At 45.7% G+C, this 15,029-nt stretch overlaps 2 protein-coding genes across 2 annotated transcripts; both read right to left on the bottom strand.

The window, feature by feature from the left end:
• Window positions 1-30: 30 nt before the first annotated feature.
• Window positions 31-7,317, bottom strand: LOC143500279 (kelch-like protein 9). Its single transcript, XM_076994352.1, has 9 exons — window positions 7,027-7,317; window positions 6,283-6,430; window positions 5,849-6,001; window positions 4,890-5,226; window positions 3,618-3,750; window positions 3,296-3,492; window positions 2,056-2,908; window positions 1,657-1,770; window positions 31-864 (listed from the first exon to the last, which is right to left on the bottom strand). The coding sequence occupies exons 3-9, from the start codon at window positions 5,854-5,856 to the stop codon at window positions 368-370; spliced, it is 2,139 nt and encodes a 712-aa protein (XP_076850467.1). The 5' UTR covers window positions 5,857-6,001; window positions 6,283-6,430; window positions 7,027-7,317; the 3' UTR covers window positions 31-367.
• A 616-nt stretch (window positions 7,318-7,933) lies between these two features.
• hao2 (hydroxyacid oxidase 2 (long chain)) lies at window positions 7,934-14,437 on the bottom strand. The gene is made up of 8 exons (XM_076994351.1): window positions 14,310-14,437; window positions 10,795-10,947; window positions 10,468-10,619; window positions 9,815-10,098; window positions 9,453-9,671; window positions 9,184-9,342; window positions 9,007-9,076; window positions 7,934-8,902 (listed from the first exon to the last, which is right to left on the bottom strand). Exons 2-8 carry the CDS (start codon window positions 10,923-10,925, stop codon window positions 8,847-8,849), a joined length of 1,071 nt encoding a protein of 356 aa, XP_076850466.1. The 5' UTR covers window positions 10,926-10,947; window positions 14,310-14,437; the 3' UTR covers window positions 7,934-8,846.
• Window positions 14,438-15,029: the final 592 nt, after the last annotated feature.

Here is a 15,029-nt window from a genome sequence, read left to right as displayed (position 1 = left end):
GTACAGTGAGTGCTAAAATAAGGCACTGTATCAAAGCCAAATATTTTTTATTAATGAAATATAAAAAATGTTAACAAAAGTAGAAAAGCAAAATATAAAAGATATTACTATCAAATTAGTTAACATTGTTCATCCTTGATGAATACATACAAAGCCAGTAACAATACGCCCCGCAAAGCAGATACCTTCAAAATGACCAAGTTTCATAAGCCACACTGAGAGAGAACGGTTCCTGTGCATACAGGTGCAGTTTAATTTGGAAGGATTTTTGAAAGGTCACAGAACAGTCAAGTCAACACAACTGCCAACTTTCTGCTTAGGAAGTGCAGCAGGCATGTAGACGGACCCCATCTGTCCAGACAGGCTCTCAACTCTTAGCTGTTGGGAGGGGACACTCCTGTATCTGTGCTTCGAGCACTGACCCCTCCGGACGGTGGACGGTCATGGTGCAGGCTCTGATGCCTCCCAGGGGCTCGAGCACGTTGAACACCCTCTCCCACTCATCCGACTCAGGGTCGTAGCATTGCACTATGTCCACCATACAGCGGCTGTTCCACGAGTATCCGCCCACCACGTAGATCCGCCCCTTGTACACGGCCACGCCCACATCACTCTGTCCCCGGGGCATGGGTGCCACCACGGTCCACTGGTCCGTCGCAGGGCTGTAGAACTCGCAGCTGAGCACGTCGTCGTAATCGTTGGTCCCACGGAAGTGGTTCCCGCCCATGACGTAGAGGCGCTGGTCCACCGTGGACATGCAGTGCAGACCGCGCAGTTCCGTCATGTCTGCCCGACGGCTCCACGAGTCCGAGGCAGGGTCGTAGCAGGACAACTCCTTCTGGAACGCGTCTCGCGTTATGCCGCCTGGTGGAGGAAAGGGGGAACTGTGATCTATTTGTTGTTTTGACCTAAAGACCCAGGGGCTTTATGGGGTAGTAGATGTGACATTTACACTGTGCACATCGGGTGAAGATGTCACCATGTCAGCAGCTAAACAAAAAACCCAAACCATGTAATGTTTGTCTGTTTCTCTAGTTCATTAACCTGCATGGCCCCTGTTGCTTTTTAACAGTTGGATAATTTTACAAACACGAGTCCTAGCAGTCTGTCTTCACATCTGCAGGTGAATGGGCCGGCCTGCTCGTCTCACACTTGTGTGAGAAGACACAGCTCTGTGAGCATGTGAACAGGAAGGATGTGGTGAAGCATGTCAGCAGAAGGCCCACTTACCAAACACCCACCAGACTTTCATACTGGCCATAACATGAGACATCTCACGTCTTGTACGTGAACAAAAGTGATGGTGTCAAACTGAAGCAGTGGGATGCCATTTTGTTTCATGCTATAATCCTCTTGCTCTGTCGTGCGACAGGTAGCCAGCTGTAAAAGCACCTCAGGAGAGTGCCCCAAACACAGTGTCTAACCTCCTGTTTAAGATGCTTTTCTAGCTCTCAGCAGAAAAAAATACTCTAAGAGTACGGTTTCACTTTTGAAGAATTACTAATAGTTGTTTATAACAGTGCCATTCCTAGCTGTAAACTAAATGATGGCCACTCTGTAAAGGTACAGAAACACACCAACAGATGGGAGACGTTTTGGCTTACACCCAGATGATATTATACAGTATATCAGTCTATAGGAAAGATGGAGACTTACCTGAGACATACATAAGACCTCCATGCACAGTGCCTGCATGGCCATAGTGAGGTTCGCTCATGGGTGAGACAAAGGCCCACTCATTCTTGCTCAGGTCATAACACTCCACTGTGTCTGCAAGACCAGATGATTACAAACTTGATATTTCTATTACTATATGTGAGTACAGTTAAGCCATGTGAGTAGATTGTAATATCAGTGAATAATAATTAATCTCTCAGTGAATGACCTGGATACAACACTTAGTTTATATCTATTATATGTGTTTATATCTATTATATGTGTTTCTTAATTTTTTCAAAATTTTTTGTGTCTAACAAACATACTACTTTTGGGCTCTCAGAGGCCAAAGACTTCTGGGAAGCCATTTTGTGTGGAGCAGATGAACCTGGAGCGTACCGATCTCTCCAGCGGCGTTGCGTCCTCCCACAGCGTACAGCTTCCCCTGCAGAGCGCTCAGATGGAAGAAGGTCCTCTTCTCATTTAGGGAGGCGATCTGTAGCCAGCGGTCGAAGCGAGGGTCGTACCGGTACGCGCTGTCCACCGCCGTCTTACCCTTGGTGTCGTACGTGCTCTGGCCACCGACGATGTAGAGGAAGCCGCCCAGCAGGGCCACGCCGTGCTGGTAGCGGGGCACCTCCATGGGCTGCAGGGCCCTCCACGTGCCCCCTCCCTCCTCGTCGTACAGCCGCAGCTCCCGGCTCACCACCAGCTGCTGCCTCATCACGCCCCCCAGGGCCAGCAGGTGCGTGGTGTCCGAGCGGATGCGCGTCCTCTCCGTCTGCAGCGCCGGCTGGAGGTACGGGAGCATCTGGTAGTTGCTGGCCTCCAGCAGCAGGTTGACGCAGGCCGTGTCGGAGCGCATGAACGCCTCCTCCCCGCCCGTCTCGGCCCCGCCCCCGGCCCCGCCCCCGCCTGCCTGGTGCTCCTGGGAGATCTGGAGTAGTTCGGCGGGGCTCATGAGGGGGAAACGCACGTGCCGCATCAGCGCGTAGGCACTACCCCGCCGCTCACCGGGGCAGTGAGCCAGCCACGCCCGAGCTACGCGGTACAGCTCCATCTCCGAGAAACCCTGCAGCGAATCGCTGGCCAGGGCCGCTGACATGCTGGCCTCCGACAGCTCCAGGAAGCGTTCGCTCTGCACCAGGGAAGAGAAGTTCTGGCATACGAAGTTGTGAACGTGGGCCTGGACGTCCTCGAGGAGCATATCGCTAGCAATGCGCTCAACTTCTGTACAGTTTTCTATGGTAACCTGCCATGGAAACGACATTAGAGATCTTCAGATGTGAATGCAGAATTGCGCGTCTCCAATTCCAGTCAGAGTGTCCACAGATCTACCCACTGTCATTTAATGCTTGCTGCATTTTACAAAAGTGAATGAAGGCATCAAAACAATAAAACAACACACATGATTATTCTGTGTTAAGTACTGTCATAGATTAGTCTGCAGGTGACGTTCACTTAACCAGCTTCATAAGAGATGCGTCTCCCTCAGACCTGAACTAATTCAGGCAAGAGGGACTAAAGCTCTTGAATGAAAACTAGGGGACATTTAAGATCAATTGTAGTAATTGTTTCTTTTATTAATTTGTGTCCAGACTGACTGTTACCGTAAAAAGGTCACGTAAAGGTCACGTACCTCACTGCTGAGCAGCTGGTTGCAGAACCTGAGTACGGGCATGACCTGCAGGAAGCTGGCGGCCTCCAGGGTGTCCTGCAGGTTGGCCAGGCTCAGCCTCACGCGGGACGTGTAGATGAACTCGATGATGTTCCTCAGACCCACGCTGCTCACACCGTGGAGCTTTATCTCCTGCAGCTGCTCCTCTTTCATCCCGCCTGGACGAGACGCACACGCAGCAGGACTCACACCTCACACAAACATCTCACCACTGCACCCAGCAAACACCGTCTGCTTTTGTGACGTCGGTATGGGAGCGTTGGGTTTGGTGTTAGGAGCTCACCTGTGAACATGGCCTTGAAGTAGTCGCTGGCTGAAGCCATGATCACTCGGTGAACGGAGAACTGCTCCTTGCTGTCACCAGGTACCAGCGTGACATCACACAGGGTTTTATCCAATCGAAAATGATCCAGGCCCTGGGGGAGGAGCACTGGTGGCTTTAATAGCAATAAACATCTCTGCACTTTGTGCGCAGGGAGGGTTTGCAACACTGGAATCTGCTTTCTATGTTTTTAAACTGTTACTATAAGGAGCTTTTTCAGTTCTCTCTCATCTCAGGCATGTGTTGGCATGACACTTCCTCACCTGTAATATGACACTTCCTCACCTATAGTAGGACACTTCCTCACCTGTAATATGACACTTCCTCACCTGTTATATGACACTTCCTCACCTATAGTAGGACACTTCCTCACCTGTAATATGACACTTCCTCACCTGTAATATGACACTTCCTCACCTATAGTAGGACACTTCCTCACCTGTAATATGACACTTCCTCACCTGTAGTATGACATTTCCTCACCTATAGTAGGACACTTCCTCACCTGTAATATGACACTTCCTCACCTATAGTAGGACACTTCCTCACCTGTAATATGACACTTCCTCACCTATAGTAGGACACTTCCTCACCTGTAATATGACACTTCCTCACCTGTAGTATGACATGTCCTCACCTATAGTAGGACACTTCCTCACCTGTTATATGACACTTCCTCACCTATAGTAGGACACTTCCTCACCTATAGTAGGACACTTCCTCACCTATAGTAGGACACTTTCTCACCTGTAATATGACACTTCCTCACCTGTAGTATGACATGTCCTCACCTATAGTAGGACACTTCCTCACCTGTAATATGACACTTCCTCACCTGTAGTATGACATTTCCTCACCTGTACAATAACACTTCCTCACATGTAGTATGACATTTCCTCACCTGTACAATGACACGTCCTCACCTGTAATATGACACTTCCTCACCTGTACAATGACACTTCCTCACCTGTACAATGACACTTCCTCACCTGTAATATGACACTTCCTCACCTGTACAATAACACTTCCTCACCTGTAGTATGACATTTCCTCACCTGTACAATGACACTTCTTCACCTATACTATGACACTTCCTCAGCTGTAGTATGAAACTTCCTCACCTGTAGCATTGAAACTTCCTCACCTGTAATATGACACTTCCTCACCTGTTTAATGACACTTCCTCAGCTGTAGCATGACACTTCCTCACCTGTAGCATTGAAATTTCCTCACCTGTAATATGACACTTCCATGCTCGAAACTGCTGAACACCCCGAGCTGCGGCTTGGGAGGAACGCTGGGTTTGGGGGGTGGGGCTTGGGGCGGGGTTTGTGGCGGGGCTGGGGGCGGGGTTTGTGGCGGGGCTTGGGGCTTGGGCGTAGGCTCTGGAGGTTTGGGGGCGGCCACTGGGGTTCTGGCTGCCGGCTCGGGTTGCCTTGCTAAAGTGGGGGGTTGAGAGGCGGCTGCGGGCTGCGGGGCTGCCTGTGGGGGGGGTCTGGGCGGCTCCCTCTGACTCCTGCTGCCAATACGAGACAGCGCCCGCTGCAGTTTACCCTCCTCTCCACTGTTCCTGAGAGGAATCATAACACCATTTTTTACTCTTTTTATTTTCTTCTTAATTTTCAGAGATTTCAGAGGCAAGAACAGGTAAACGATCCGAACTGCATGTGAGAAATGAGTTGTGACAATGACCAGGGCCCCATGTAGCCATAAATTAAGGTGGTACAAGGCCACAATGTGCAAATCACGAAAACATTAGTGCTTTATTTTTCATAAAGCCAGAGAAAGCTTTATTGCTTGGCAGGAATTGGCACACTAGGCCAGAAATTACCCATACAATATAAAAGATACACAGAAAAATTAATAAATATATTGTATTTACGGTTTGTGATATATCAAAAATAAATTAATAAACTCAGTGCTTATGTAAGGAAACAAATCTGAAGCTAATGAAAACTAAATAAAAAGTAAGTAAAATATTACTTATAACAGCTGCCGATGAGGAGACTAAAGTTCCATGGTAACTGTAGTTACCATGTCATTCACAGCTTGTTAGATTAAACAGAGTTTCATCAGAATCAGAGTAGTTCCGTCAGAACTATTCAGTTCCATCAGAATCAGAATAGAGCTTTAAGAAGCATTCTGTGGAGTGGTGAGCATGACGCAGGCCCTGAGGAAGGGGTTTGGCTCACCCCCTCATGTGTTCCGTGAAGCTCCTGGACCTTTTAGGGTAATGTCAGACTGCAGGTAGACCCTGTCCTGACCCCCTCACCCCTAGACCTCATCTACACACAGCTCAGCATCCACACCTTTGAGTATTTCCAGCGGTCACTCAGCACGCAGAGCTAAATAGCCCAACAAAACAGTTAAAGTGAATTTACAAGTGAGAATCAATGAGTCAGAGACACGTGGAGACATTCAACATGTAGACTGCAGGATGTTTTAGTAATCACAAACTTCTACTAACTACTGAATTTAGCAGGGTCAAGGTTTGTACATCATGTTGCTGTGATGAAGGGAGGAGGGTTGAAAGGTTATGCATTTCAGTGAACTCCACGGTGTGTGAACTTGGGTCAGTTCATTCAGCCATGTTCTCTATCCTAAACAGAAGTGAAATTCAGCTTACCCCGTGTTTCTGAAGTGTGATACGACTCTGCAGCGTGATCAGGTGTAAACACCTGGTCCAGACTCTTCTTGACTGGCTGGGGATTGATGTTCAAGTTGTTAGCCCAACTGCGACTTGGCAGTCATCTCCCTGAAAACACTAGCAGTGTCTTAAAAGAAGGAAATGAGTGTGTTTAGTGTGGTCTCACAGTGAAGTGAGCACCCCACACAACAAAGTTACTGTAACAAGTGTAAAGTCTTCATGACCTGTGTACACAGAATCAGACTTCTCCCCAACTAAATAGAGCGAAGACAGACAGACAGTTCCGTCTAGCATTGAGGTATTGTCTGCCATGTGCCATTGCTCCACAACACGCATCATATGTTAACAGGCTAACATAAAGCATCATATTTTAACAGGCTAACATTATCAACACGCATCATATGTTAACAGGATAACAAAAACACATAATTTCCTTCATGTAATTGACGATCAGATCTTCCCAAGACACATGTGAAGTACAATGATACATGTAACAGGTATCTTCTGTGTTCTTCTGTAGGTTGTAAGCCGATTGTCCTACTTATACCTCATGTGTCTTCTGCAGGTTGTGACTATCCTACACTTTGTTTAAAAGTCCCCTTATCTTTTGTTTGATGTCGGTAATGAGCTCAAAATGTGTTTTTATACATTTTCATGTACAAAATTTTTCGCAGCACGTGTACAAAACATAATAGAGCAGGATTACCTTAGCCCAGCACTTACCCAACACAGACGTGTGTGTGGAGGCTCAGAGCCTTCCTGTCATCAGCACTGAACAAGGAGGTTTGCAGCAGTTTACCAAAAGCCACTTGACTTCCTGTGTGACTTCTTACTCTTGGTCAATCTCTCTCTCTCTCTCTCTCTCTCTCTCTCTCTCTCTCTCTCTCTATCTATCTCACACACAGTCTCAGAAATTTGGTCAGTGTTGCAAAAAGTGTCTTCCTCTTTTTAGTGGTATAGTCCTAATGAAGAACGTCAGCTTTGTCAAGCCTGCTCTAGAAGTTCAGATGTTAAGTGGTGAAAACCATAAACAGACACGAAAGAGGAAGCTGTCAGTGTAGCACACATGGTGTGTGTGTGTGTGTGTGTGTGTGCGTGTGTTTGTGTGTTTGTGTGTGTGTGTGTGTGTGTGTGTGTGTGTGTGCGTGAACATGCGCTCCATCAAGTTTGTCTGTCTCTTACAATGGTGTTTCCCTGGCCTCTGATCTTGAGCGCTTTTAACTGTGTAGAGCGACAGACCACACTAAAGCCTGACTGCAAATAACTGCAGACTAACACAGAATGGGTATAAAAAGCTTCAGTATGAGGTTCACCGAAGAGCAACTCTGTCCAAAACTCAGTGTGTTCTTTAAGACAGAGCGCACATAACGACTCAGATCCTTAACGTACAGACATCCTTAACACGCACAGATCCTCAACACAGAGATTCTTAACACACATCCTTAACACACAGAGATCCTTAACACAGATGCTCAACACACAGATCCTTAACACAGCTTCTCAACACAAACAGAACCTTAATGCACACATCCTTAACACATACAGATCCTTATCAAACGTACTGCAACTTGGCTCCTACCACAAACACACAAAACCAAGAAAAGACACAAAATGATTGACAGGAAGCTGCTTCTCAGTTAAGAGTTTATTGTGCTGCAATAATTGACATTTGACCCCAGGTAATGAATGACAGTCTGTACTGAGTACTGGTGTCTCACAAAGCAGTTCATCATCAGTAATGATATGATCCCTCCCACCACCACCCAAACCTCTCCTAGTTCCGGCACATTTTACGGATCAAAGATTAAAGTTCTCCGAGCCCAACTCAGCCCAATGTCCTGCGATTCACCCCGACCTGCACACCCACCCTCAGAAAGCACTCAAGTTCAGTCTCTCTGTTACTGCTGAGCTGACCAGCCTCTACACATCTGGCTGCTGCTCTTACACACACACACACACACACCCACACACACACAGGTCAAGCTTTCACAGAGCATGCTAGCAAAGCCTCACTGCTAATGCAGCTTTCTCTCAGCCGTCTGGTTTCATAGAACCTCTATCTAATAGCATATATATTAAACATTATTTTCTTATTTAATAGCATGTGTATTAAACTTTATTTGTATATTGAATAGTATGTAGATTAAACATCTTCATTCAAAATAATGTGGATCTAAAATAATCTGGAATACATTTTTAGTGTAGTGTATTAGTCTTTTTTTCTGAATGCCCATATCCATAGTTGATTTGTAAGAATGATGTATGGAACATTTGGATTTGTGTGTAACTATAATGAGTGAGGAACAGTGTGGAACAGGGAAGACGGTTTGGTGTGAAGGAGGTGGTGTGATGGAGTGTTGTTGTCGTGATGGGTGTGCTCGGCTAACGTTGTGGTGGACGAGCTCGACTGGTATTGTTGTCATGGTGAGCGTGCCCAGCTGGTGTTGTTGTCGTGGTGGATGTGCTTGGCTGGCGTTGTCGTGGGCATGCTCGGTTGGCGTTGTTGTCGTGGTGGGCGTGCTCACTTCCACTGTCGGCTGGTGTCAGAGTTTCGAGAAATGAATGAGGTTCCGGTTAATCTCAGCCACGTTCCTGCACCCTGCAACAAGAAAACGAGAGAGGACAGCCCACTTGTGAGGGTCAACCCCGGCAGGACATCAGCCCTCTCTCTCCCCAGAGACCCAGAGGGGTGTGTCCACCTACCCGACAGGGCCATGGACAAACAGAACTCATCCTTTAGTATCTGCAGGACCTCTCTCAGTCCCTGCTCCCCCTGGACAGGACACAAATGAGTCAGCAACAGCCAATCGGAACAGAGCTAAAAGTCACATGATGGTAATTGCCAACTCATGCCCCCCCAGCCGCCCTCCTCGGCGTTACCTTGTAAGCGAGGCCCCAGACAGCTGGACGCCCGATAAACACACACTTGGCTCCCAGGGCCAAGGCCTTGAGCACGTCACCGCCCGTGCGGACGCCGCCGTCCAAGTACACCTCCACGCGTCCTTGTACCGCGTCCACTATCTCAGACAGACAGTCTATCTGTGTCAGGATGATGGAGTGTGAAGGGGTGGAGACAGAGAGAGTGAGCGAGTGAGGGGAGTATCAAAGCATCTCACATGGTACAACAGACAAAAGGCCCCGCCCCTCACCGTGGCCGGCCCCCCGTCCAGCTGCCGACCTCCGTGATTGGACACGATGATTCCTTGGACCCCGTGCTCTACAGCCAGCTCAGCGTCCTCTTTGGTCAGGATGCCTTTGATTATAATGGGCAGGCGGGTGACAGACTGTAGCCAGTGCACGTCCTTCCAGCTGATAGACGGGTCCAGGGTGTTAGCGGGAACGCCGTACTCATCAAGACCTGTAGTTTCCTGTACACACACACACACACACACACACACACACAAAGCAGGACAGCAAAACAATAAAATACAGTGGTCAAAATTACGTGTTTCAGGAATAGTTGAGCAATTTTAAACTACTATGTCTCTTAAAATACATATATAACTATTACCTCAAAGACACCCTCGAAATTCTTGACCTTCAGGTGTGGGGGGAGCTTGAACCGGTTGCGAATGTCATCCCGGCGTTTGCCCGTGTACGGCACGTCTACGGTGAGCACCAGGGCCTTGTAGCCCAGAACCTCCACCCTGCGCACCAGCTGCTCCGACAGGTTCCGATCGCGGTACACGTAGAGCTGGAACCAGCGGAAACCGTTGGGCGCTGCTGCACAGATCTCCTCCACCGAGCAGGTGGAGTATGTGCTGGTGATGTAGCAGGTGTTCAGAGACTCCGTAGCTAGAGAGGGAGGGATCGAGAGGAAAGGAGAGAGAGACAGGGAGAGGATGAGAAATGAAGAGAGGGAGAGAAAGAGGGACAAAGTGAGAGGAATGAAAATATTGACAAACAAAAAGAATGCCCCAGATCAACCTTTTTAGAAAATATTACCGCATCGCCACCTAGTGGACACGCCATACTGTCACAGGCTTGCTCTTAAAAGGTAAAACCCATACAAAAAACAAACACTGCCAAACTGCCCCCACAAGCCCATTAAATCATATACTACACAGAACAGGAAGCTCCTGTGTCAGTAAGCATGTGCCAACGTCCACCGTGAAGTGTGTAGACCAAGTACCACGGTCAGGTGCCCACATGTGCCCAGCTCACCCCTGGCAGTCGCCAGCTCGCCCTCATGCCAGGCCAGGCAGTGGAACGCCGTTGGCGCAATGCCCACCGGGAAGCTGATCTCTGTTCCCAAAACAGTGGTCCGTGTATCACTCATGGACACGTCACGCAAGATCCGTGGTCTCAGTCGGATCCTGGTGGTGGACGAGGAGCAGAGGAAGAGGAAGAGCTGAACATTTCTCTATCATAAAAGGTAATGCGTCTGTTCCACACTGGTCAGCATCTCCTCTGGTGCTCGCCCACGTGCTGCTCTCCTGTGACACGCGGCCCTGGCGGGGTCACAGGTCACAGTGGGAGGAGGTGCCCTACCTCTTGTAGGCCTGGAGGTTATCGTCCCTGGTGCAACACTCGTCCGCTCCCGCGGCGTAATAGTCCCACGTGGCCTTGGAGAGGTGCTGCCTGGCATACTCCTCAAAGTCCTTCAGACACACCATGGTCATCTCCTCCTGCAGGCCCTCCTCTCTGCAGAGACACACAGCACGCACCGTCACACCCAACACATGCCACCGGCATCTGTGCACCACGCTTGCACAGACATGCCGATTACGCAGTTTGTGTTCGAAAATTCCTAGCCTGTATACGTGAATACACGAATTTGTAAATGGTTTTCCTTCCTGGCCACACCATATAAAGCTCTATGAGAGTGGAGTGGTGACATCTGGACACACGTAGAACGTGCTGAATAAAGAATGAGAAACTTCACCTAATAAACAATCTGTCAAAGTCTAAACCAGGAAGAGAACAGGTCAGATGGTTTAGAACAGGCAAAACAGGCACACACTTCACATTAAAAGGCCTGTTAACTGATGAACTCATGTTTGCCATATATGGCAGTAACAGGCTTATGTAAGAAGAACAGGAGAGATATTTATATCTGAGTATTTCCAACCATCAGTGAAACATGGTGGTGGGAATATTCACATCTGAGATCTACGTATTCTGACGCTGGACACCTGCCCAGACTCGACTTCACCCTAACAAAGGAAAAGGATCATTCAGTTCTTGAGAGCCAGGCTAAACCCTCTGGGAGGAAACTGTGAGGGATTCACACTTCAGCAGAATAGTGACCAAAACATTCCAACATGCCTCAAAGCTTCCCAACAACTACTGGCACACCAAAGATCATGTGGTTCATGTGGGGCAGCACGCATCTTCAGACTTTGTATATCTTCAGACTTTTTTACTTTATATATATATATATATAAAGTAAAAAATTAAATCCTTGGGAATATATATATATATATATATATATATATATATATATATATATATATATATATATATATATATATATATATATATATATATATAGTTAAGGTCAAAATTATTAGCCCCCTTATGAAATCATATAAAACCACCTTTATCCTTCCAATGACATGGGCCATAACCTTGAGTCTTTATAGTTTCTGTGTGTCCACAAGAACAAAGACAACATCTGCATAAGGTCAAATAAACATTTTTATTGGTTTGCTTCACTGAAACAAGAAAAAAGCAAAAAATGCAGTGATCAAAATTATTAGCCCTCTGACAACTAATAGTCAATAGTGTAGCCTTTGTGATTCAAAACTGACAACAATCTTTTCTGGTAATTTCTAACCAAGTTGGCACATGTCTCCTGATGGATTTTAGCCCATTCTTCCTTGGCAATTTGTTCAAGATCATGCAAATTGCTTGGTCTCCGAGCATGGACCCGAACCTTGAGCTCCCTCCACAGATTCTCAATAGGATTGAGATCAGGGCTCTGAGAGGGCCACTCCAGAACGTTGACTTTGTTGTCTTTCAAAAAGGTTTTGACCAACTTTGATGTGTGCTTTGGGTCATTGTCTTGTTGGAAAACCCAGTGACGACCTAACCCTAGACTGGCAGCTGATGACCTGATGTTGTTCTTCAAAATTTCCACATAATCCTCTTTTTTCATGGTCCCATGCAGCCGAACAAGGTTTCCTGTCCTTGAAGCACCAAAACAGCCCCACAGCATTATGCTTCCACCAGCATGTTTCACTGTAGGGACAGTATTTTAGGGTTGAAGGCCTCGCCCTTCCTATGCCAAACAAAAGCAGCATCCATATGCTTAAATAGCTCAACTTTGGCTTCATCAGACCAAAGGACAAACTTCCAAAACTCACCCTTATGTTTCAGATTGTCTCTGGCAAAGTTCAGTCTGGCTTTGATGTGCCTCTGTGAGAGCAATGGGGTTTTTCTTGGACGATGACCACGAAGTCCACCACGAAGAGCCCTCACAACAGTCTTGCGTGAAACATCAAGTCCAGAAGAAGCAAATTCAGCAACAATCATCTTTGCAGAGGTCCGGGGATTCTTGTTGACATCTCTGATTATTTTTCCCTGCAAAGTATTAGAAATCTTGCGTTTTCGACCACGGCCATGTTTATTTTTAACAGACTTTGTTTTTTTGTGCTTTGCGATGATGCAACGCACAGCTGTTCTAGAAACCAAGAAACGCTTGGAAATGGCAGTATATCCTTCCCCCTGAAAATGAAGGTCCACTATCTTCTGTCTGAGGTCCAGACTGATTTCTCTTCTTTTTGGCATGATGATATTGCTTCCTACAACAATTATAGAGCAACCCTAGAGTATTCCTTTTATTCAGACAGTCAAGCAATACTAACTCTGCTTCTTGGAGTCACTTAAATAAGGTTCAGTGCTAATTGATTGCTCAGGTGTGTTTTCAAACCTAATTGATTGGTCAGGTGTGGTTTGAAACCCAGTTAATTGGCTTTGAAAACACAAAATCACATGGGGGCTAATAATTTTGACCATCTCAGTTTTCACCAATTTGTTTCATAAAGAAATATTTAATAATTATTTTACATTCCAAAGTGGACCAAAATAGGCCTATATCATGGATTAATAATTTACTATATGAAATGTTATGTATATTGCAAAGAATTGCCAGTATTTTAGGGGAATAGTTAAAAGTTCCTAGGGGGCTAATAATATATATATATATATATATATATATATATATATATATATATATATATATATATATATATATATATATATATATATATATATTCCCAAGGATTCAATTTTTTACTCAAATTGTTATACAAATGGTGAGATTAAATACATTGCATTACCTTTAACAAAAATGCAAAATTTAAATGAAAAAACATTATCAGTAGTGTTACCTTTGTGCACACACACACTCTATAACCTTATTGTTAATGGTGTGTTGACTCCAAAACTTTATTGTTATTGGTGTGTTGACTCTATAACATTTTTGTTATTGGTGTGTTGTCATGTGACAACACACCAATAACAAAAAGGTTATAGAGTCAATACACCAATAACAATAAGGTTACTATTAATAACCTTATTATTAATAACCTTATTGTTATTGGTGTGTTGAACTACAAAAGCATTTCAGTGATCCTGTTGTAAAGCTCTGCACACTGCGGTACCTCAGACTCAAATGCAAGGCAATCAGATACAATGCTTTACAATTCTGTGATTCTAATTCTTTCCACAAGCAGGTATCACCAGAAGGAGCGACGACCACACCAAGTTTTCCATTAGATGGCGCCTAGCGTCCATATTATGAACAAGTCTGCAATTCGTTTACGTAAAATAATGACAAATCAGTCACTAACATTGTCGTTCATTTTCAAGTACGTAAATATGCAGCAATCTCTCTCTCTATCCTTCTCTCTAGCAACCTATCTCTAAAGAACACAAACCATTTGCATTCAAGTCATCAACGTACAGAAAGACACATTTGCAGAACTACGCAACTCTTCGCCCACCAGTGACGCCAGACATTCATTTGGCAATATTTAGCTAAACAAAGTTCAAACACTTACTGTAATAGATGCACAATCTCTTAAGAACCTAAGAAGAGCGTTCGTTTCTAATCAAACTCAAACTGAGCCTACTGAAACGATACACACGAAAAGACATTTGCCAGCATTTTGAACTATGAACTCTATGACCTACGAACTCTCTGAAATATTAACTTTCCAAAGGATAAAGTATTCCCGTTAGTGCTGAGTTCAGATGCTTCGCAAATAAACATCCAAATGACGTTTAATAAGTAACTTAATGTTTAATGAATTACTGAATTGCAGTAAACAGCATCGCTTCTAACCTGTATCAGGGCTCTCAAGTTTTGGATTCATGCCAGAGTGTGAGAGTTGTTGACGGGGGGGGGGGGGGGGTTGTATACGTTGTATATCGCGATCGATCGCCAGTGGAGGGCGACATAGATATGGATCGGAGGTAAATAAACTAGATTTTTTTTCTCGCCGTGTGAAATCGGAGGTGTGGCGTGTGAGCGTGTGAAGACGGTCAAATGCGTGTGTCACACGCTCAATGCGTGAGACTTGAGAGCCCTGCCTGTATATTGGCAGAACTCGCAGATTAGTCTTTGTGAGATTTGTGAGACGCATCTTTTGACCGAGATTAAACTAGATTACCCTCACAGAGGATGTTGTCCTACACCGCTTGTTGTAACCATGGCCCAACAATTGAACAAAATCAAGCAGCAAAAGATTTTTGAACTTATAGACCTGAACAAATTACAA

The sequence above is a fragment of the Brachyhypopomus gauderio genome, unplaced genomic scaffold (genome assembly GCF_052324685.1).
Source record: "Brachyhypopomus gauderio isolate BG-103 unplaced genomic scaffold, BGAUD_0.2 sc139, whole genome shotgun sequence".
Taxonomy (NCBI): domain Eukaryota; kingdom Metazoa; phylum Chordata; class Actinopteri; order Gymnotiformes; family Hypopomidae; genus Brachyhypopomus; species Brachyhypopomus gauderio.
This window is presented reverse-complemented; position numbering and strand designations above follow the sequence as displayed.